Here is a 14,982-nt window from a genome sequence, read left to right on the forward strand (position 1 = left end):
GGGCACTGGTGCTTTTTTTTTACACTTCCCGCTCACCCAGTAGGGTGTGGCACAGCTGATCTTGCGTGGAGGAGCGGATTAAAACCCTCATATCCACCTCCCGCAAGAGATTCTGGATCACGGTTTTTAACAAAAGCAGCTCAGTTTGAATCCCACTTTATGCATCAGTATCAAGTGTTAGGACTTACGTTTTGTTGCTAGTATTTGATATTTTTGAATACTCTTAATACGTTTTGCAGACACTTGCAAATGTATCCCTTTAGGCTTAAGGATAGGTCAGAAAAATACATTCTCATGGCTTTTCTTTCATTAGTGTGAAGTCTTATTGCAGTATGAAATCTGCACTGTGTTGCAATATTTAATTTGGAAATAGAAGGAAATTTCTGAGCTGGTTTCATGGAGGTGTCAATACTAATAATTTAGTTAATTTATTGCACAACTGAATATTTATTAGTTATCATAATACCCTGTGACATCAACATGTTAGTTATGAGCTTAGAATTTTAAATACATCTTTTACCAGGAAAAAGATATTTTTTTGATCTACCCAGGGATTCTTCACATCAATTCAAATTTTTCACTAAATTATGTATGTGGATATTTGATTCATGTTGAACAGGGGATAAAGAGAGCACTGATAAGACTGTGAGGAAAATCACTCGCTAGCAATTTCAAGTCCCGGAATTATTCTCGGAACAGTTCATGTATGTATATACATACATGCATACAGACACACATGCGCCACACATTTCTGAAGATATTTTGGCAACCTCAATACTTTCCTGTATATGTCATTGTCATCAGACGTATTTGTCACTCCGATGTTTACTTCTGTAGCTGTAATCATAAAGTGTTCATTTGTTTGGGGATGCTTTCTACCCTTCAGCAGCTTTTGACCAACACCACATACTAATATCCACTGGTTTTTACCATGGTCGTGTTTTCTTAAACACAGAGCTGCAGTTTGCTTCCAGTGCATGGTGCGATCTGTTTCACACTGCTCACAGGTTTGACAATGAAGCTTTTTTCAGTTAGGATGTTTATTTCGAATTTCTGTTGCAAAATGAGGAGTGTAAAGCGGAGTTACTGTTTAGGAGCTGTGCTAAATTTTTCATAAGCAGCAATAAATGCTTGACCAAAATTGGTGGCAGGTTGCAAACATTTTAATCAGTGAGTCAGAAATTTAGGTTGATCGTTGATTAAACTTTTTGAAAGGTTGGGGTTGTCTGGGGAAGAAAGCTGCTGTGTTAACCAGAAAAAAAGTATGTTGCTGCCTGTTTGAAGTATTTAAGAATTGGCTTAAATTTCCACAGTTATCAAGTGCCTTGCTTAGCTCTCAGTGTAGCTGGCGTGTTCAGCCTGTCTCTGACCTCACTGGCCTCGATCAGTACCTTTTCCAAGCAGTGAAAACTGTTCATTTATTCTAGCTGTGCCCATTACTGGACTTGTAGCAGTGATCCCAGAAGGGCATCTGTCATCTTCAGAATCACATAGTTCCACGGGGGGCAAAAAAGTCATGGTAATGACCAGCCCAAGCTTTTGGGACAGGAGGAATGATTGGTGAAAGCTGAGGGGGAAGAGGAGGGTGTAGGTAGATTGCCTGACCCGAGGAAATACGTTTATTAGCATTCTTGTCAGCAACCACAACATGCAGAGAGACCCTCTTTGCTCAAGACTCAAGTCTATTCTGATGCTTTCACTACATATACGTAACGTGCCCCCTACTTAGGTGTGTACACGCCAGGTGATATTACTGAAGTTGCGAATGAGATAATGTGTTTGGGCGGCATGTTTTTTCCCTGGCCGGTAGGAAGCGGACATGCTCTGCTATTGTCATCTGTCGTTGTTATTGGAGATTGTGTTAATCGTAGTTCCTGGATCTTAGAATTACTTCATGCTGGAGGGACCACATAAACATTAACTGTCTTTGTCCCTTAGACAAGCACTTCCTTTATAAATAAGTATGAATAATGTTTTCTTTGTGGTATATTACTACAGCTTTGTGGTATATTACTACTAATAAGCTATATTAGCTTGTTACTCTTAGTAGTAGTAATAATATAAGCCAAGCTGCTGTATTATCAGAGGGAAATGCCAGAGAGGGTAAAAAATGAGCTACACTCACTTTAAAATGTCAGTACCCAAAACACGTGGCCAGTGATGAGCAGAAGTTGAATATTTTCATCTCCAGTAGAAAAAAAAAGCCCAAACAACCCCCTGTTATCAGGGGTTTATTTTTATTGTTTGTTTCCAGCCTCTATCTCCACCTTGGTATTTTTGTACAATTCACTTCTCTCGAACAGAGTGGTTTCCTTGTTCATTCCTGGCCTGCTTTTCTAGCGTCCCTAATTTATAATCTCTCAGGTATGACGTCCTAACGCTTCCCAGCAGCAGCAAACCAGCCAGCAGCAGCAGGCGGCTCCGCCTGCGTGGTCCAGAGGGCTGCCGATGGGGCGGTTGGGATGTGCCCGCACAGCCCCGTGCACGCCCAGATGTGCACACCAGCCCAGCCAGTGCCCTTCAGATGGAGCAGCGCAGCTGAGGGGTTCTGCACTTGTCATTCGGAGCGCTCGCAGTAGAACTGTTCACAGAGTTTGGGTGATCTGATCGCTGGCTGCATTTTCCAAAGTGAGAATTAAGAGTTTATGTAGAAAAAAGGTTTTTTACTGACTTCTGTTGTGAGGGTTTTTTCATTACCAAATCAATGCATACTCCTCGTTATTTTTTCTTCGGAAAGCAATTAAATAATAAAGTAGAGGACCGAAGTATCCTTTTTCTGTTCTCATCTATCCCGTTAAGTACTGCTGTCCGACTACTGTTCCCGGTTTATGTGGGGCCCACCCCTGCTCCTATAAAAGCTAGCAGGAAAAACTCCCAAATGCAAATCCCAGCATTTTACTTCATTTTTTAAGTGTCAATTTATCATGATACTGTGATTTAGTCTGTTCTGATCTGTCAAATACTTCATTTAATTTTTGACGATACAAAATATTGAATGCTAATTAAGTAATTTGCTCACTGATTAAGATAGCATCAAGCTCAGCATGAGTCAACAGAGATTAATATGAAAGTTCAGGCTTTGTCTGCAGAAGGTATAATGAGACCTTTTTTCTTGAAAAGTTTCAGATAAAAAGGAATTATTTTCTGTACCAAAACCTCAGTAGCCATGTGGTCTGTGTGCACTGGTAACGTTTGATGCACAGGTTGGTGTAGGTAGACAACTTTGCAAGATTGTTTCCATGTTTTGTGATATTTTGCTATTTATGATGTTTGTGATGATGAATTTCTCCTTAATCTATATTTTAATGGTGTTATTCCATTGTTGACATATGCAAGGAATTTCTAATACAGCAACTGTCTTTCATTGGCAGCGTATTGTGTGTTTTCTATAAATGCTTACAAAGCTTTGATGTTACAGCTGATTTTACAAACACACTTACTGAACTCTTACGAGGAGCTCTGGCTTTTTATTAATACTAATGCATCGATTTAGTAATAATCCCTTAAACACTTTTAAAACTTTTTGTTTCAGAAAGTACTGATATCCTGGCAGGGCTGTAGTTTATATGTATTTAGACTGCGCATAGATGAACAGTTATTTCTCCCTTGTGATACCTTTATATATGTTTTCAAAAAAACGTAATAGACAAAACTATTAGTATTTTAATAAATACTGCTAATGATCTGACTAACAAAGCACTACCTATTTTGGGTTTTTTACCATAGTATGTTTTTGTAATACACTGCCAGTATTTTAGCAGAATCAGCTCCTCTTTTCGCTTCCTTCTTAAGTTTTATCTTAAGTAACAGCAATACTTGGGATTTTCCTCAGTGAATCATGGCAATGAGAGTGTGTCTAATGCATCCACAATGTGTTGAAAGCAGCACTGAGGTGGTATCATGGTTATTGCTGCTCTATGTGACAAAAATTGTTGAAAGGTGCCCCTTTAGAAGGACGATACTTTAGGTAACAGAGCAAGACCCATCACTTGGATCTAACATCCAGAATCCCATTTGATCTAGTGCTGTAAATGTTTTTAAAGATGCTTCCATTTGGTTTTGGAAGAAGCTGCTGTGAATCTGTCAGTGCACAAGCAGCTGGAGCAACACAGACGGTTGGACCGTTCAGCTTTGCTAGCTGCCCTGCTGGGTGTCTGATCATTTAGAGTATTGAGACAGCTTCTCCACAGAAAGAGACGTTGCGAAGAGAGAAGTGAGTTTCTTTGTCACAGGACACAGAGTTTGGCTCTATGAACAAGAAGCTGGTGTGTGCCTCTCCTCCTCCCTCTAGCTCCTGAGGGTTGTACAGATTCATTCCAAAAGGGTCAGTCAAATCCTGAAGCCCTTTCTCCATGCCTGATTCTGTTCCATCAGCTCAGGTATGGGAGTACTTTGAAGGTGGGGAGAGAAAACAAGTATTGCCTTCTCATTTTCCCCTCTGTGGGAGGGTTAGGCTTCGGGTCATTGTGTCAGTCACTTTGGCAGAGTAAAATCTGTCCTTGTTCAGTGCTGCAAACCTCAGTGTTCATCCCCGAGTTAACTTTGCTTTAAGGAAGCACCCGATGTGATATAAAACACTGCTGCTTGGGTGCGGTTGGATTCCAGTGGTGGAGTAATTAATCTTCAAAAAGAGCGCAGCAGAAAAGGAAACTCGAAAGGCTGTTTTGATCCCAGAGCTTTGTTCTTAAGTTTTTCTTAGGCTTGCTGGTGCAATTTCATATAACCTGTGGAACTTGATGGCTGATTTTGTTTAGCTTACACAGGAGCAGATCTTTTATTTTCTATTTACTTTACATTGAGTCATTTGAACAGGTTTTATATTGGCAGATTTTAGTATGAGTCAGCCAACATGAAATAATAAAGAGAAGGTTTTAATAAGGTTGTTAATGTTTTGTTCATAAGTAAATTGAATTGAAAGATGTTAATTTACTTTTAGTAATGAAAAATGTCCTTCCTTTGGTTTATGGTTAAGCTGATTTTTTTTATCTTTTACTTGATTTTAATATTTAATGTTCTTAATTTCTTAAAGCCAAAGCCAACTGAAACAGTCACAACTGATGAGTCAGGGGTAAGATTAGTAAACTGACCCCAGTGGTTTTACCTCTACTTGAGTTTATTCTTTTTACCATGTCTATTTTCCACCAGTTTTTTCTGTATTTTTCATAACTGTCTTACTACAAAGGTGTTATGCGGTGGTTTGCATTCATTGTCAATGTACTATTGAAGTCTACTACAAACCAACCCAGTATGATCCTTATTAACAAACCAGAAAACTTGGAAATGCATGTGATGTGTGAAGCATTTCTACAGGTCCTGTGTTTTTGGCATGTACTTTTTCCTTTCATGTCATGCTTATCAAGGTGAAAAGGCCCTCAAGATACATTTTCAAATCTTACCTCTTCCACCTTTGCATTCGATGTTGTTTTACTGGAAGTGTTGCATGTTTGAGTTTGTGTTTGGTTTGACTTCTCCATGATGCTCTTCAGAACTCTGAAGACAGCGCTAGAATCTCCATCACTTTTTTCCGTCTCTTCCGGGTGATGAGGTTGGTGAAGCTGCTTAGCAGAGGAGAAGGAATCAGAACTTTGCTGTGGACATTTATTAAGTCATTTCAGGTTAGCAAAATTCATTTAAATTTTCTTTATCGTTACAACCATTTATACACCAAACTTCATGAAGCAATACCCTGTATTGTGCAAAACGCTTTTCTTTTGAAATTCGTGCTATCAGTAATGACACATATTTAAATGTATTTGCATACTAATGCTGAAATAAGCTCCACTAGTTACTTCAGTGAGTCCAAGGGTCATTCTTTGTCATTTAATTTTAGCTGTTACTGTGAGATTTCTATGGTACTTCGTAAAAAAAGTATTTGGTATATCTAAAATGGATAGTTTTGACACACACACAGGTCTCGTAGTTCCACGCATTTTATTAGATGACTACAAAAGAGGAATTTAATCTATTTTTTAAATATAAAACTGATTTCGTAAGTGTAACAGATATTTGAATTCTCGCTCCTGAAAACTGATGAATGTGAAATTAATGGAACTCTATAATCTTTGGAGGGATGGGGTCTTTGTGTTGTCAGAATTAGTAATGAAAATAAAATTTAAAACTGCTACAGATGATGCTTCTGCCTGGATTACTGGCAGAAATAATTTAAAATATAATGAAGCTTGTGTTCGTTGTATGAGGCAGAATGTTAAGAGTGACAGGTGGTAACATTTTAAGCACTTGGATAAGAAGAAGAAACTTGGAAAAGACTGTGTTGTACAGAGAAAGTATTTTTCTGAATGGAAATTGAAGTTATTAAAAGACAATGCACCTGTCCCGTTTCTAGGCTCTGCCTTACGTTGCCCTTCTGATAGCCATGCTGTTCTTCATCTATGCTGTCATCGGAATGCAGGTAATTAGAGAATTTATTTAGCAGTAACAAAGTGCAGTGTTTGCTACTCCAGGACTTTTTTGCCAAGGTGCTTATTCAAACAGTCCTTTGTTAGTGGTGCTATATATGAGGCAAAGCTGTGTAATGTAAAAATCTTTTTTTTGGCTATGATTTTGGTAGTCAGAAAATCCAAAGAGATGCAAGAGAAGAGCTTGGTGTGAGCTCTTAGTACCTCGGTTTGCTGAAAGGAGCCACTTCTCTTCCATGTACTGTGCAGTTTATTCCTATGCCTGAATGTATGCAAGAAGACGACTTTTTTACTATAGACCTGTTTTGGGAATCTGGCTTTAAAACTCTAGCTTTATTCTTTTTGCTACCACAAAACCAAAAAAAAGGCAGTCCCGTATGAAAAGACCAGAACTAGGAACAGAATCTAGCTAAAGATTTAGGCGCAGCTGAGCCTGTGGATAATCAATAGTAGGCTACACGTTCAAGATGTACAGGCACAGAAAGGAATTTGGTAACTTAAAATGTGAAAACGTGCGGTTGGGATGAAGGTGCCGCACCAGCAGCAGTGCTGGGAGGGCAGAACAGGTTATCCAGCCTTAGGAACTGGAGACAGCTAGATAGGAGAAACCTGTCCGGAGACTGTTCCTAAAAGTCGTTGTTAGTGGCAGGGTGGGATCCTCTTTGAGAGAGGACTGCACTGGCTGCAGGAAAGCAGCAGAAAAGCTCTGAGCATGGAGCTGTAGGGTTTGATTTGGGAGTAGGGTTTGATTTGCATGGTGGTCTGTGTGCCACACGTGAGATCTAGTGCCTGAGGAGCAGGACTGCATGACCATCATCGTCCTGAGTATGGACTGCAGTTCTCTCTTTTTTTCTTTTTTCCCCCCTTTTTCCTTTTTTCCTTTTCCACCCCTTTTTTCTTTTTTTTTTCTTTCCTCCTCGATAACACTTTTTCCTGTCATAAGGCTTTAGGATAGTACTGTGTTCCATAAAACTTTACAGCTGTTTTCTTTTGTTCTCAAAATTGTATGGTTCTTCAAATCAGCACTAAAGGAGGCCCTCATTAAATGCGATGAGGAGTAATATGCGATGGAGAGTGTGTTTGCTTCCCGATTCTTTCTCTTCGTCGTTTATCCAAAAGCAGCTTGGTGTCCTTACAGTCCAGCAGCATGTGTGTAGAGCGTAGTGGTGTTAAGCTCTCTAAATTAGCTAACGCTCAGACTCTGTGCATTGGCTTCCATCTTTGCATGTCTTTTTCTCTATTTAGAATTGGGGTTTTCAGGACAACAGTTTTCTTACCACATTTACATACAATATTTAGTGCAGTAGGGCTTTAATATCAGTAAAGGACTCTAGATACTATTTTAAAACAAGGAATATTTTCTCACATAAAACACAGGAATATGTATTAGTATGGTAATGGTTTACTGATGCCAAAATAGATTAAGTATTAACTTGTACATGTGAAAAGTTTCATGGCATTTACATTATTATCAGGAAATATCTTAGAGAGTAAAGAAAGTGTAATTGTGAAAATGTTTTTCATACATACTGAAGCAGGTTTAGATTGCAAGTCTACAGTTTCTGACAGTACAGCTCACTAGCAGGAAAGTCAAAACCTTGTTTTATTGTAGGTATTTGGAAAAGTGGCCATGAGGGACAACAATCAAATAAACAGAAACAACAATTTTCAGACTTTCCCCCAAGCTGTATTACTTCTCTTCAGGTGAGTAAACCTTATCTCTTAATGCATCCGATTTCACTGATCTATGAAAAATGTCTCTAGCTCTTGTACCATGGATTTGTTCAAAATGTGTTTGCAGGTGAGAATCACTTTAGCGTAACCAGCACGTGCTCTCTGTGGCTGTATACTGAGTGTCTGCCGGCACAGCAGGGTGATGCTGACCTAAACTCATTACAGCTCTTGTGAAACATCTCATTTGTGGAGTAATTGTCTTCAAGTAGAGCCCAAACATAGTCAGCCCTGATAGCACTGTGTAGGTGTGAGGAAAGATGAAAAAGACTGTGCCCTGCATGTCTTTAGAAGCATGGCTAGTGTGGCAGTTTGGAAAAATGAGAGGTTGTGGCAAAGATAAAGAAATAAACGGTTCTTCACGTTTGCTGAAGAGGTTACAACAAGTAGAGGGTGTAACTTGCAGAAGGGAAATATCAGGTAAGCCATAGGCAAGACTTTCTGATGACGAAAGTAATTAAAACATGATGTAGAATGTGACCTTTATCATGAGAGAGCTTAAGAGGGTAAATGTTTGCCGTGAGTTCTTCAGAGTGTCCTGGCGCAAGGAGAGGGAATTACACGGAACAGGGATGCCTCTGAAGATGACAGCCCTCAGGGCTCTCCTGCCTGTGAGTCTGTAACTCCACTTGGCTCCTATGCGTTGTTACTAACCTGGCTGACCAGACTACGAGGTCATTCCTTACCTGAGACCCAGGGCATCACCCAGTGAGACAGAAGTCACTTTGTGCATGTAAAGACTGTTGCCTTTGAAAGTAGGTGACGAACACAGCTGAAAATGTCATAAATCTGGAGCTGTCCTTTAAGGATTTGAAATCATGGGTCTGTACACGGGCGTTACCCAGTTATGCAAAAAATGTAACAGCAGAAGTTAGAGACAAGTGTTTCCTCACCCATGCTGAGGAAAACGGAATTTATCTTTTACAAATAGATACTTTCAACTTTTACGGTTTTATACCTAATGGTGCTTTTGTACATAGCAGCTCACTGCAATAAGTATTTAACTTGTAAATCACAGTTTGGGTTCAAATTTTACAGGCAAGCCTTTATGGTGCTGTTAGTCTACCTGACAAAATGTGTCTGCAGTGCCGATCTGTGCTTGTCATGTCTGAAGCATACTCTGAATTTCTTTAATTAGTTCCTGCTCTGCAATGTTCACAATCTCTCTTCACATTTGTGCTTGTAAAGCTCCAAGTGTTTTGTCAGACCTTAACAAACTAAGACCTCTTTAATCCATTTTGATCGAATCATGCCTCCGGTGTCTTTGTGCCCTTGTGAAGGTGTGCGACTGGAGAAGCCTGGCAGGAAATCATGCTGGCATGTCTGCCTGGAAAACGGTGTGATCCAGAATCCGATTATAATCCAGGGGAAGAATACACATGTGGAAGCAACTTTGCCATCATTTATTTTATCAGTTTTTACATGCTTTGTGCATTTTTGGTGAGTCTAGCTTGTGCTTATTAACAGAAATGACCTTTGGCCTTTTGACTTCCTGCAGAACTAAGAGTAGTGAGTTCAGAGAAAGATTGAAAATCCCGTATCTAAAATACTTTTGCAAGGTTACATTTTTCTATGCAGTCTTTTATCTTACACTGATTTTTATGACGAGTGTGGTGAGACACTGGCACAGGTTGCCCGGAGAGGTGCTAGATGCCCCATCCCTGGGAACATTCCACGTCAGGTTGGATGGGGCTCTGAGCAACCTGCTCTAACTGAAGATGTCCCTGCTCGCTGCGGGGGGGTTGGACTAGATGACCGTTGAAGATCCCTTCAACCCAAAGTATTCTGTGTTTCTAAATTCTCATGTGCAAGATGTTTTTCTGACTATATGCGGCATATACGTGTTTGGTTGCATGTTTGCAGGCTGTAAACAGTCTTTCCATCAGCTTATTACTTCATGCATTTCTCAATAGTATCATTAATTACTCATTAATAATAAAGCTGCAATTCCTTCGACTTACTAGTAATGCTATTTGTATTATCTAAACTTAGCAGAATTTGGATTCATGTCTCTGTGTGCTCAAACTGTGGCACATGAGAAGTAGACAATAACCTTTCTTCCTATACATGGAATAATGGATTATTTGCTCTAAAATAATCTTGGAAAAATGCTTTTCCTCATTGCAGGTGTCTGGTCTGAGCTGGCTGATTTGTTCTATTCACAGTCCTGTTCTCCTTGCAGCAGGAGAGCTGTCCAACAGAATTCTGTGAACTAATGTAAAGATACACGTTCTGCTGTTCTGTATCACCTTCTGCGTTAACAAAATGTATGCAGAAGTCTTATTGTCATGACATCGAATGATATTAGTACAAAAGTTGTTTCCTGTGATCTACACTGTGTCAAATTGGGTCCATTCTTCACTGTGATGTAGCGGGATCTGGCAAATCAAGGAAGAGAAACAAAACTATATAATACGGCCTATGGCAAAGACTGACTGTTCTTAAGATAGAATCACGCTCTGGTCATGTCATTGCTTGACAGAGTTCTGGATAGTCAGTTAAATTGTTAGCGAGTAATTTCTATTATACTTGATGATATTTGCCAGAAGAAATTTTTTTACATCAATTTATTTGTTTGAATACTTAACCTGCTACTTTGTAAAATTATTTTATTTATTGAATATCTTTTTTTATTTGAAAATAATTAAAGCAGGTTGTTCTCAATTACTTTTTTAGATTATAAACTTATTTGTGGCTGTCATTATGGATAATTTTGATTATTTGACGCGTGACTGGTCTATTCTGGGTCCCCATCATTTGGATGAGTTCAAAAGGATATGGTCAGAATATGACCCTGAAGCAAAGTAAGTTAGATCATTTCTCTGGTAAGATTTATGTGGTAAAAACAATACAGGCCGAGCATAGTATATTCTTTGGGAGGGGATGTATCTTTGGTAACTGATGATGTGTGTTGGTTCTAGGGGAAGGATAAAGCATCTTGATGTGGTTACGTTACTGAGGCGCATTCAGCCACCACTTGGTTTTGGCAAATTATGCCCTCACCGAGTGGCCTGCAAGGTAGGTTTTACCCGATTTTCCTCCTAGGTTTCTCTTACAGTTTGTTCATTCAGTTCCACCCCGTATGTGTCTCATGTGCATGGTAATCCTGTCTGTTCACCAGGTCTCCTTCACTCTCAAGTTTTCCCATTTTTCTGTAGACAAAACCGCAGCAAAATTAGTGCAATTTCTTTCAGTACTCATCTGAGTAGTTACCACCCATGTAAAATTTTTCACAGAGCATCAAAATGAAAGGGGCCAGTCTGCAAACCTATCGTTAGACTGTTATTGTCACATGTATGTGAACATGTACGTTATTGGCTCTGCCTCACCTAGCATTTCTCCTGACCCAGTGTGACGTATAAGACTACTTCAACCCAGCAACATTTCTGATTTCCTTTCAGTCCCAGAGAGAAGGGGGTGATAGTTTAATTGACAATCAAGTTTTGAAACAGTAGTTTTACAGTAGCATTTGTGAGAAGTTTGCTGCACATGAAACAGAGATTGAAGGGTGGGGACTGCAAGATGATAAACCAAGCTGAAGTGAGTAACTGTGCAACACGATGTGTAGCTGTGAGAGAGAAGACTGAAAATTAAAGGGAATATGAAGCGATGAGGAATTTGTCAGGCACAAAGTGTAATATAGAAGAGGATTCATTGTGTTTTAATGTAAAAGTTGAAAAGCAACACAAAGGAGATGAATTTTATTTGAGAATTTTGGAACTATGGGTTTAGCAATTTCAGTAGGAATGAGGTCAAGCCTTTTAATTAAAGGATCACAACAGCACTGTCATTTGGATGTCTTTTGTATCTGTTTATAAACACTGGGTTCAAAGCAAACCTATGTCTATATTCTAAGGTGAATTATCCAAATGAGTAACACTTTTAAACTGGGATAGAAGATGATCCAAGTCAGCCATCAGGAAAAGATTTTGATAAATTGAACAGTGTTCTTCTGACAGAGAGGGTCACGGCGATACTGCTCTGAAAGAACACTCTGATGCAGAGGTGGACTAATCCAGAGAGGGGAGCCCCTTGCACACTAACTCAGTGTAGATAGCAGAAGAGGTACGTGGCATCACTGAAGAGTGACCTGGGAAATTAATTGACTTACACGAGGCAGACCCGGTGCTGCTGTTCTTCTTGGAGCATGAGGCTGGAGGAACCCATGATAAACCTGGAACATGGAGTGCATCGTCTTAATTAACTGCGTCTATCCTTAATACTGGCATAGTGTGAGTTACAGTGATAGCCAAGAACTGGGCTTCAGAGTCTGCAGTTAACTCAATAAATAGTTCATGAGAACTAGTGGGCAGTTTTAGCTTTTGTGTAAGCATGCGTGTGAGTAATAGCAGAAAGAAGCGGTATTGGGTAGTTAGTATGTGCAGCTGGGATGGAAGACTCAACTTTGTTTGAGGACGTACAATTTCTACACCTCTCAGTGGACGTTATTCTTTGAATACATCAGCTTTTCAGAAATGAACATTGCAATGAACTTTGTTTTTCAAACAAGGCTGTAATGAAATTTGTTTTCCTTTTTCTCATTTACAGAGGTTAGTAGCCATGAATATGCCACTGAACAGTGATGGAACCGTCATGTTCAATGCTACTTTGTTTGCTTTGGTTAGGACTGCTCTAAAGATAAAAACAGAAGGTAAGGTTCTTAGCTATAAAGCCTTTACTGCACTTGTCAGAAGGTACAACGAGGAGAAGTTAGAATTTACTTTATTCATTTTGGGTGCGAGTAAGGCTGTCTTAGTCTCACTGGATTTGGTTCTCTTTTGGATCATGGGTTTTTTTCGTTGTTGCTAGGAACGATTTGCTAGAAAATGAAAGGAAAAGGATAGCGAGACTGGAGCCCAAGAAATCTCAGAAATTATTACGTTCTTTTATCTGGTCAGATAAAAACATGTAGCAGCGGCATAGCAGGAGTTCCAATGCAGGGAGTTCCCCTTTCTATCCCACCAATGGTGCTCCTTCCTTGCTACTCTTTAACTGGGTGCCTTGGATCTCAGTTTGGCACAGTTTCAACTTTCGCACACTTGAAAGCACCGACTCCAGTTTGGTTGAGACCAGTTCTGGGTTGAATGGATTTCTCTCATTTGCATCAGAGGTGGAAAGTTCTAAACAACTGTAGGACCTTTTCAAGAAGTTTGCTTTCTGTTTTCATCCATTTTTAATTATTTTATAGTATTTTTCTTCTTTCTGTTCTGTATCTCGTGCCATTCTCAGCAGAATTTGAGTTTCACTGCCAGTAACAAACTGATTAGACTAAACCCACTCAGGTGTTGCTGTGGCTTAGGTGAGCGCTGCAAGAGATGAAGAACTGCTCAGCAGTCAGTTGCCTGAACGTTCCAGCCTGTACAGTTGAGTAATTACTATGTTTAAACAAATGAAGGCTCAGCTTTGGATCAAGAAGTGGCTTACAAAGAGCAAGTCATCACTTTCTGCCCAATTTAAGTGGAAGTTACTAAGCAGCGGCAGAGTAGAGCCAGGATGTGTGAATTACTGTTGACCTCTGCCGTGCTCCAGAGACCAGTCTAAAAGCCCCAGGAGCTCATGGTCTTACAGCCTTTCTTCTCTTTAGCTGTAGTATCGTTATCTGCTACTTCTTATAGCTTAGGCTTGCTGCAAAGCATCCTTATCACTGTCTTTATTTGTATGCAGCTAATTAATATCCAAAGGATCATTCATTTCGGTCAGCTGAAACATAATTGCCATGCTTCATTTTTCTATTTCACTGCCACAGGTAATCTAGAGCAAGCAAATGAAGAACTTAGAGCAGTTATAAAGAAAATATGGAAGAAAACGAGCATGAAATTGCTTGACCAAGTTGTCCCTCCAGCTGGCGGTCAGTCTGATAAACTTTATGCTATTATATGTGCCTTTTGATCTTCGTTAGGATCTAAAGAAATAAAATTGCTAAATTTTGCAATTATAGTGTCATTAAAGGAGAAAACCCAATAATAACCAAATACACAGGAATATATAGCTGTTACACTAGGTAATTCATATAGGACTGATAAGGGCAACCTCCTTAGATCAAAAAGAAAGAGAGGAAAATGTTATGCTTATTTTCTTGCTTGAAAAGAACACCTTACTAGACCTAAATCTAGTCTTGATTTCAAGTCATTTAGCAAAATAAACTAAACTTAGTTTAATGTCAATGCATTGAGCACAAGAACATGTTTTGTACTAATTAAGCTTGACAGTGTACACTGCGTTATAGCTTATATCCTTGTATATGTCAAATACTTCTGGGAGAAAAGATTTTAAAAATTGTCGGCTTACGAAATATCTTTTTTGCTAAATTGTTAAAGGAAGAGGCTGAATTATCTCAGTTACACTGGTTTAAACCGGAGCAGTTCCGTAGTCAGCAGATAATGGAAATGGTTCAGATTTATTTTAGTATGACTGAGATGTGAAAGTGTAAAACGATACCTAAATTCTAAAGACATCGATACATTTGCCATAACTGCAAGGCATGTGCATATATTAGTCGTTCCTACGTACTATAAAACGATGTTGGATAGTTGTTATAGCTCTCTTTTTAAATATATATATTCTAATATATATATTTAGCCTTTTTCAATATATACATTTTTATTAATATGCTGTAGTGGAGGTTTAGGTGACTGTTTTTTACTTGCTTTTTCAAGTTTTAAAGGTGCAGGATCTGTTGCACTGTCACCCACACCCAGGATATATTTATCTAGACATCCAAGACCTAGATCCATTGTAATCATCTGGTATTTCTTGTAGTTTATTGTACTTCTGTAGTGTTACGGCAGCTTTCGAGACTGATCAGACTCGGGGTTGGGAACAGACCCCGGGATCG

General features: G+C 39.2%; 1 protein-coding gene across 1 annotated transcript in view; it reads left to right on the forward strand.

Annotated features, from left to right (window-relative positions):
• LOC104496602 (voltage-dependent L-type calcium channel subunit alpha-1D) overlaps positions 1–14,982 on the forward strand; it is a gene marked incomplete at both ends in the record, with an annotated part of 98,359 nt that overhangs the window by 78,349 nt on the left and 5,028 nt on the right. The window contains 9 exons of the mRNA XM_010139746.1: positions 5,030–5,068; positions 5,487–5,615; positions 6,344–6,409; positions 8,029–8,120; positions 9,428–9,587; positions 10,824–10,951; positions 11,069–11,165; positions 12,696–12,798; positions 13,894–13,995. Coding sequence (XP_010138048.1) covers positions 5,030–5,068; positions 5,487–5,615; positions 6,344–6,409; positions 8,029–8,120; positions 9,428–9,587; positions 10,824–10,951; positions 11,069–11,165; positions 12,696–12,798; positions 13,894–13,995 — 916 coding nt within the window. The remainder of the gene's footprint in view (positions 1–5,029; positions 5,069–5,486; positions 5,616–6,343; positions 6,410–8,028; positions 8,121–9,427; positions 9,588–10,823; positions 10,952–11,068; positions 11,166–12,695; positions 12,799–13,893; positions 13,996–14,982) is intronic.

This window comes from Buceros rhinoceros, unplaced genomic scaffold (genome assembly GCF_000710305.1).
Source record: "Buceros rhinoceros silvestris isolate BGI_N320 unplaced genomic scaffold, ASM71030v1 scaffold12267, whole genome shotgun sequence".
In the NCBI taxonomy this organism is placed as follows: Eukaryota; Metazoa; Chordata; class Aves; order Bucerotiformes; family Bucerotidae; genus Buceros; species Buceros rhinoceros.